This window comes from Poromitra crassiceps (genome assembly GCF_964638095.1).
Source record: "Poromitra crassiceps genome assembly, chromosome: 4".
Classification (NCBI taxonomy): domain Eukaryota; kingdom Metazoa; phylum Chordata; class Actinopteri; order Beryciformes; family Melamphaidae; genus Poromitra; species Poromitra crassiceps.
This window is the reverse complement of record NC_139626.1, coordinates 37,110,165-37,118,872: the sequence shown is the minus strand read 5'-3', so window position 1 is coordinate 37,118,872 and position 8,708 is coordinate 37,110,165. Positions and strand designations below refer to the sequence as shown.

At 40.1% G+C, this 8,708-nt stretch overlaps 1 protein-coding gene across 1 annotated transcript; it reads right to left on the bottom strand.

The window, feature by feature from the left end:
• Positions 1–91: 91 nt before the first annotated feature.
• ppa2 (inorganic pyrophosphatase 2) lies at positions 92–8,062 on the bottom strand. Its single transcript, XM_083635354.1, has 12 exons — positions 7,786–8,062; positions 6,238–6,302; positions 6,008–6,052; positions 5,840–5,893; positions 4,696–4,815; positions 4,138–4,224; positions 3,901–4,027; positions 2,110–2,237; positions 1,234–1,319; positions 965–1,034; positions 811–850; positions 92–713 (listed from the first exon to the last, which is right to left on the bottom strand). Exons 1-12 carry the CDS (start codon positions 7,970–7,972, stop codon positions 691–693), a joined length of 1,032 nt encoding a protein of 343 aa, XP_083491480.1. The 5' UTR covers positions 7,973–8,062; the 3' UTR covers positions 92–690.
• Positions 8,063–8,708: the final 646 nt, after the last annotated feature.

Below are 8,708 nucleotides of genomic sequence, written 5' to 3'. Positions count from 1 at the left end.
AAGTTAATATCTAAATCTTGTGTATTAAATATTGTCTACATGTTGACATTTTTCAATGTGTGATTATTGGTAAAACTAAAAGGAAATCAGTCATTTTCACAACTTCAAATTTTTTATTTATCCAAATTTTAAAAAATTGTCTTCATTATGGCAGCAATCACAAAATGAGTACAGAGTTAAAGGCATCAGGGAATATCAGTGTGGCTTAAATAAGCTTAGACCTGTAGTTTTTGTAGCCAACAAAACAACATGAGTTACAAACACAATGCACTACGGAGACCAATTATTTGAGTTACTGAATTCTAAATCACAATTCATGTTACCAACAGAATATTCATTCTGGCATCCAACATGTTGACATTTTGAGGAATAAACCAACCAACAAAAAACGTCTCACTTGTGGTTACATACTCAACATCACAAAAAAAACAGTTTCCCTCATCTTCACCTGCTTCTCTTGTCGTCAGCAAATAAAAGCTGTGTACTGTAGTGTCGTGTGACTCATGTATCAAATTTAAATGACCATTTTCCTATTTTCATTCAAGTTATGTTACAGTGAAAGCTGGTATAGCTGCTTAGAATGAATCCTTAGTGAAAATAAATCCAACCGCATCCAAAAGATGCAGAAGTACTGGTAGAGCTTATGACGTTTCGTCTTTGAACACTGTCTTGAAGACGTCAGAGTCACTTTCAGAGAAAATGCCACTTGTTCACTGGAGAAGGGAAAATATTTTGAATCATGTGACAATACAAAAGGGGTATACACTACCAAAATCTCATATATAATTTTAAAAAGTTATTGTAATTTACCTTCTGGAGATACGGGAAGTGCTTTACCAAATGCAGGGGCCTGAGGATACAAGGATACATTACAACAACTCAAGGTTACAGTTATCCCTTCATCATCTCTGCTGCCAGCAGAAGGAGATAACAGAGTAGCAGCTGACTTTTAAGGACTACTCACCAACTGGACCACATCTCTGGCCTCATCAGCGCTGCATTTGAGAGGACTTTCACAGACGGAGATATTTTTGCTGTTATCAAACCAAAGGAGCATTAGCAAGAAATATCTGAGATGGTTTAATAAATGTTCCCTGAAAACATTGTAGTGCAACAAGAGTCATTATATCACCCAATGAGTTTCACATAAATCCATGAAGCAACCATGAAAATATATAGAGCGAGAGTATAGTGCACACATACACACTCCAATGGAATCCTTCCACGACTCACCAGTCAATCTCCCCACTGTTACTCTGCTTCTGCACTAGCGCCCTCCAGTGCTCATGGGTGGACTTAATGATCTCATCTGCAAAGTCCTATAGAGGACAGATGGATGGCAACAGGGGGAAAAACACATCATTTGGCATTCTTAGGGAACAAACCATTCAGTTCAGGTCAATAAAACTGGGCTGGAGTGCAACCTGGAAAATAGGATATTACCCTGTCATGTCTCATCAATACAGTATTAAACTAGAATGACCGCACCGCGGATTTATGCCTCCGCCATTAGTTCATTCTTGAGTCTAAATCGCCATTTGTGGCAAATTGGAAGAAATGCCGTCAAGGCGCTCCTGAGATGTTGCGTTACAGAGCTTGGAAATTGGGTGTGTGAGGTCACAGTGACCTTGACCTTTGACCACCAAAATGTAATCCGTTCATCCTTGCACCCAAGTCGACGTTTGAGCTAAATTGGAAGAAATTCCATCAAGCCGTTCTTGAGATATCGCTTTAACGAACTTGGGAATGGCATTCGTGAGGTCACAGTGACCTTGACCTTTGACCTTGAAAATCTAATCAGTTCATCCTGGAGTCCAAGTCGATGTTTGAGGCAAATTTGATGAAACTCTGTCAAGGCATTCCTGAGATATCGCATTAACAAGCTTGAAAATGGCATTCGAGAGGTCACAGTGACCTTGACCTTTGACCACCAAAATCTAATCAGATCATCCTCGAGTCTAAGTCGATGTTTGAGGCAAATTTGATGAAATTCCGTCAAGGCGTTCCTCAGATATCGCGTTAACGAACATCGGACGGACGGACAACCCGGATCCATAATGCCTCCGGCCTGGCTATCGCCGGCGGAGGCATAAAAAAGGATCTTTGTACCTTGTCTTTGAATTGTCCATCAAATGCAAATTGGTTTTCAGGCTTCCCATCTGGCACCTTATATTTCTTAAACCAGTCAACGGTGGCTTCCAAATGCCCGGGACGGCTCTTGCGGACATCTTCTATACCTGAAGAAAACAAACAAATTCAGACGGAGCCAAAGCAGACGGCCTCTGTACACCTTGTGTACATTTATTGTATCACACATGAATTAGACATGATAATGGTAAATTTTATTTATATAAACTATTTGTCGATTAAAAGATCGACAGAGAATTCATTGTCATTTTGGCAACCGATTATTAATCGTTGTAGTAATTTGCCAAGTAAAATGCCAAACATTTGTGGATTACAGCTTCATAAATGCTAAGATTTGTGCTCTCTTTCATATCTTTATCAAATAGATTTTTTTGAATGATTAATCAATTAATTATTTTTTGGCTGCTGGTCAAACTATGTAAACAATTCAAGACATCAGTTTGGGCTCTGGTAACTAACAGCATACAGACACCTGGGGCTCTATCGTTGCAACGGCCTAAAAACTGTGCTTAGTGCCAGGCGCAGCGCAGATTAGTGGGTGTGGACCAGCGCACTCGATATTTTGGTGTCGGCGCTACAGGTGGCCTTAAGCATTATAACCACGCCTTTTAAGCGTAAAAGTATGCACAATCTGCTCATTGGGGAAGTGCAGTAAACTAATCATTCCACGGAGCGATCCAGTCCGGTCAGAAAGCCAAGCGCTCTGCTCCCCCCTCCCTTTCATCCCCGCCTGTCTGTCTCCATATATAGGCTATTATTCCATATTATTATGCTTCTCAAACCAATCTAACTGCAGTTTAAATACTGCAAGCATGTAAATACGCTACACTATAGCAAGATCAAAGTGAAAATAATGTTCTAAACGCATTGGCTAGAAAAATATCCCTATGTCATGATGAGATTAGATTGGTGAAAGTTTGTCCAGAATGATATCGTTTTCTCTCCCCTGCTGCACAGGTAGGAGGAGGGAGTGAGAGAGAGAGAGGGGGGACAGAGAGTGAGGTGGCAGAGGAGAGTCCGCGCAATTACGCACAATAATAGAACCGGCAAACTTTTTTTCCATCAGTCATTTCACATGTGTGGCTTTGTGCCTGTCTGCTGTCTGATGCGTGAGGGAGTGAGAGAGAGAGAGGGGGGACAGAGAGTGAGATGGCAGAGGAGAGTCCGCGCAATTACGCACAATAATGGAACCTTTTTTCCATTAGTCATCAACCGGCGCACTGAATAGGCCTGGTTTTGAAAAGCGCAAGTGCTAAATTAACGCCAGGGCGGAAGATATCGTTAGGCCGGTATTTAAGGCCAAAACGCCCATTCTGGCCTATTCTGGCACTGCGCCACGCCTCTTTGGCGTAAAGCGCATTTCGGGGCCTAAAACCATGTTGCTATCTTCCCGAGGCAGGCGCAAGGCATGTTTTTTTGCGTTTAACGCCAGTTTTTGCATTTAAGGCCTGTGGGAGAATAGGGCCCCTGGTCTCACCTACCCCATCCATGAGAATGCTGGCTATCTATTTTGATAAGTTATAGTTTTAATGTGGCCAAATAAATAACCCTAACCACAGTTTGGGAAACTGGATTTAAATTGCATTTACATCAGATTTTTCTGTCGTGTTCGGATAAAAAAATCCTAATATCCATGTTCACGGCAGGCATTAAGGGGGTTAAATTTGTTTTGTGTTGTATATTAATCAGTGCTGGCCAATCTGTTATTTAACATCATCTTGTTCCCAAAGTGATGTGGTGAAAAAGGCTCACTATTTAGAATTTGGGCATCTGGATCCTCTGCATTGATGGCAATGACCTTCCAGTCCGTTTCTCCTTCATCAATCATGGCCAGGATGCCGAGTACCTTCACCTGGATCACCTGCCCTGGCAAGCACACCTGCCAGGGGAAGGGGGGGAATAAACTAATTTTAGAATACTGTGTACAAAGTCATCATAATATCCTTTACTTAATATTAATAATATGATATAGAGGTCTAGCAGTCTTACCAGGGTGCCGATGTCGCACACATCAATGGGATCGTTATCTCCACAGCAGTTTGTGTCTTTGTCTGTGTGCTCTGGGTCCTCCCATGTCTTATCCAACAAACAGTTAAAAAAATACATATTAAAAAAAAACTGGCAAAATGTTCAAACCAAGTCTATCTACACAGTAGGACTGGAAACCCACTGAATGGCACAGTATTTATTGTCCTTTCAGTGGGGTGACAAATGTAGATAGACAATTGCTGAATCTCAGTCAACCAAATGTCTACCTAATGAACTCAAACAAAAAGGCAAAGGGCTATTTGACACTTTTCAATAAACACAAAATTCAATTAAATGTTTTCAGTGCAGTCACAATATTGCTCATTGATTAGGATCTAAATCAATACAGCATGAGGATGAAGAAACCAACCCGCTGAAGTCGTAATGGTTTTAGTGTTTTCTTACCAAACAACGACAAAATATAACAGGGTTAAGTAAAGGTCAAATGGAGGTCATTCATGGTTTTCAGTTCACTATTATTGATGTAAATTCCCTGATATTGTAGTTTCTCCTCCTCACCTGTGGGAGCGCCCCATAGTTCCAAATGTAACCTTTGTGAGGAAACACGTTGGCCACATATCGGAGCTTGCCTTTCTTTAAATCTTGTTTGATCGGGTTCAGTGGTTCCTTTGTTGCAATCTGGGGATTGAAGCAACCATGAAAAATCATCTGAAGTAAGCTCTAAAATGTACATTTCAACCATGAAAAATCATCTGAAATAAGCTATAAAATGTAAATTTCTTGGAGAAAACATGGGTGCCATCTGAAAGTACTGCAATGAGTTTCCTAGCAGAAGAATCTCTTGATTATAAACACATCTAACATTAAGTCAGAAACAACACTTTTAAGAGCACGAGTAGTAAGTCAGGGGAATACATCTCTAAAAGTAGCAGGCTTTCATGTATAAGCTTTGTAGGATTATGAACCACTTTGATCAACATAAAGGAAAACAGCACTGTTGGCACTTAAAGGGCAGCAAATAACTGCCTAATTTCCTCTAGTCACTAGGTGGTCACTAGGGGGCGCTGTATTGTGGCAGGAGTAGGAGTTGGAGGAATATTTTGTGGCCTAGCATCATTGAGACTGGAGTTGATGTTGGATTAGATACAGTAGTGCCCGTCAAATATTGTCTAGTGAGAATAATGAAGAAATAAACACAAATAGTGAAAATGAATGGACTCTAAACAAAATCGCAAGTGTATTTTAAAATTCCGCTGATAAAAAGCAAATTTTATGAATAGCCACCGCCAACAGATCTAAGTGCCAACTTGAAGCTGATTTGCTTGTCCATTCAGATCTGCGCTCCTGATGTGCTTCAATAATGCTGATACTTTGTAAGGAAGTACCGGTAGGTTATTCTTCACATTTCACACACAGCCTCCACGCTGAGAAACCACACCAATGTATTTGGGCAGGTTGTGGAGCGATTTTGGGAAGGCCAGAGCTGTTGTAATGCAGCGTTTCTCAATGCAGAAGCTGTTACAATGCCAACGTTAAAAGAGCCTATTGGACAAAGATGTTTGCAGAAAGATAGAGTGCAAAGCAATAACAAGACGTAACCAGGGATATTGCAGTAATATTGCTATATCAAAACTATAAAACTATCAAATTAGGAATATATTAGTGCAAATAATGGCAGGTCTCTTGAATAGACTACACTTACCTCCATTTTAGCATTTGTCCATCGAGGAACCTCCACAATCATGTTATACAGCAACTGAAATGACAGAGGAAAGCTACAGCATATATACTGTACATACTGGGATACATGTCTTCAGGTAGTAAGATATATATGTTGTAGAAAAAGAGGACTATTTGAATTTGACAATACCTCACTGTCGATTTTCTTAAGTTTTTTAGGTGGCACATCACTGTCCTATTGCAACAAGACAAAAATCAATCATTAAATGACAAAAACTTCGGTCAGACTGTAGGTTTAAATATTATTATATGTATTTAATGTTCACTTAATTCCTTAAAGATAAAGCAGCCCTGGATTACACTATCTGAAATGTATCAATCAAATAAGAACTATAAGTCCATAACCATCAAAACGGTTACCTGCTCCGTTCCTGCAAAAAGTGGAATGTCATGAAAGGGTGAGATGTATTTCCCTTCAGAGGTTTCTAGGGAAAAAGAAAAAAAAAAGCAATAAATACAAATATCTGTATATCTGTAAGGCTACATACAATAAAGTCCCAGAGCCGGGTTTTGTTTGAAAACTGCTTGATACTGAATACCGATTATAAAGCATACAAACAGTAGGAAACGTTATTATGCAGCTCAAGCATTGTTTTGGGCAATGCAGGACAGATGTATTAGTTATTAATCCTGCAAGATGAACCAAGACCATGGTCCTCCTGAGTGACATCATGATGAGCCATTTTTCATGACAGTGCAAGAAGTTGATTACATAAAGATCACATACAAATTTGAGTTGTGTAAAGAAATTGTTTTTAAATAAAAACATGTGATTGGGACTTCTAATGGGGAGAAAAAACAAGATAAAATATGAATACTTTGGTTTATTTGAGGCTAGCCTACTCAGCAACTGTGCAATAATATGTCACGTGCACGCACGCAGACAGACACAAGCTGTTAATTGCGTTATTACAGTATTTGAATCGTTTTTTGGACACTAATCTAATCAGATATCCTCTACACGAGATTTTGGCTAGATTTTGGCAAGTGTGGCTTCCAGTATGTTTTTAGGCCTGCTAAGAAAGCCAAACTGTCAAAGCCAGACACGCCAAATATGCAAATGAATACATAAGCTAATAACAGGCTAACAATTGTGCAAATAGAAAGACATGTCTGCTTTGGATGGAAATCTAGGAGCAGAATGAAGAGAATTAAAGGGATACATCTTGAAATCACTTGTGCTTTTTGCATTAATACATTCTTAGCTTATGCTGGCTAGAGCGTTTGTTTTTAACAAAGATTTGGTTCACAACGTTTCTTGTTGTCACAGGCTTAATACACACTGGTAAGACAATAAAATAATAGCCTAATTGAGTGGTTCTCAAAACTTCAAAATGCCATAATGTAACTAGCCTACACTTACAATCCTCTTTATTATTCTGGCTGAATGATAATTCATTCGTGATCATTCATGAGGGCTGATGCTAATTGATTACTTTATAAAGTTTACCTAAATAGTGGTGATGATTATTATCTCGCTTTAGTGAACAGTGAACAGTAGCTAGACACTGCCCACGTGATCGCGCAGCAGGAAGTTAAGTGACACCCCCAGTAGAACTACTAGACTGTAAAAAGCCAACACGTGAAAGGATCCACACTGACCACTCTTACCTTGCCTTAGCTGACTCTGAACTGAACTCATTGATAATTAAACAAACTGCAAATGTCGGGCTTTGATACCAGAATTGAATGGTACAAAATAATGCAATCAAGCATTAAAGTCTGGCTTGCCATTCAAAGGTCAAACATGTACCTTGACCTACTGGTCGACCTGCGGTTACCTGGCGGGCTCGTGATACCAGAAGAAGAACCAGGAAGCAAACCCGTGAAAATCAAATTACACACACTGTTGTGTGCACTAGTGTGCACCGGAATGTGCAGGAATAGCCTACGTTAACGTTAACTTACTGAAATATATCCGGTAGTCAGGAGAATTGGGCTGTCCTCGCTCTTCCGTGTGGTAATGCATGTTTTTTCTCAGACACAGAGGTAGACCGGCTGCTTGTGTCAGGAGCTTGCTGCGGGGGAGGGAGGCGGGCTGTGAACCCCAAAATGTCAGCACGGAGCTAAGCGAGCAGCGCAGCAGCGGTCTCATCTCTTCTTCGGTTCCTGCTTCCAGTCCGCTTCCCGTTCCACAACCAGTGTTGCCAGATACAGCTTCCCCCAATAGCCCATTTTCCACATAGATTCCCCCCGCACCATTGATTGTATAATGCAACACAAAACAGCCCAATTGGCGGAAAACCGCCTAATCTGGCAACACTGTCGACAACACACCCACCATCGTCAAGCGCACGATGATAACAGAGAGACTTCCGGTAAGTGTGTTTTCACAAAATAAAAGCCACCAAGGACAGCCCTAGCTCGAATCCCCCTCTATTTCATGAACGAACATAAATACTATTGCATGTTTTTTGTTGTTGTTATATTTAGTGTTTCCTCAGGAGGAGGTAAATTAAATTGCACTTTTTTTTTCTTTTCTTTTTTTACAATTAGCTAATTAAAATGAGTATAGCCTTATTTCATAGACTTATGTGTAGATTAGACTTTCGCATAGTAGGCTAGTCTAATGAATCTCGCCAGAGCTTTATTTCCTGACTCTGTTCTTTCCTTTATTGTCTAAACCAGTGGTTCTCAATGTGAGGTCCAGGGACCACCAGGGGTCCTTGAGGGCATCCCTGTCCAGCAAATTGATATAGTTAAACTTCAGCATTATTTCATTTACAAGAACAATTGTAGAATGTAGAAGGATGGCGATTTTTATCATATTTTCACATCTCTCTACAATACAATTCATTGAGTTCTGGACAAAACATATTCTCAGATTTGGG

Excerpts from the sequence above, each read along its gene's own strand:
- ppa2 (XM_083635354.1), bottom strand. The coding sequence starts at position 7,972 with ATGAGACCGCTGCTGCGCTGCTCGCTTAGCTCCGTGCTGACATTTTGG. Across the intron at positions 4,225-4,695 it reads ACTATGGGGCGCTCCCACAG|ACATGGGAGGACCCAGAGCA; the intron begins GTGAGGAGGAGA and ends TTGTTGGATAAG. Across the intron at positions 1,320-2,109 it reads ATGGACAATTCAAAGACAAG|GACTTTGCAGATGAGATCAT; the intron begins GTACAAAGATCC and ends TGTCCTCTATAG.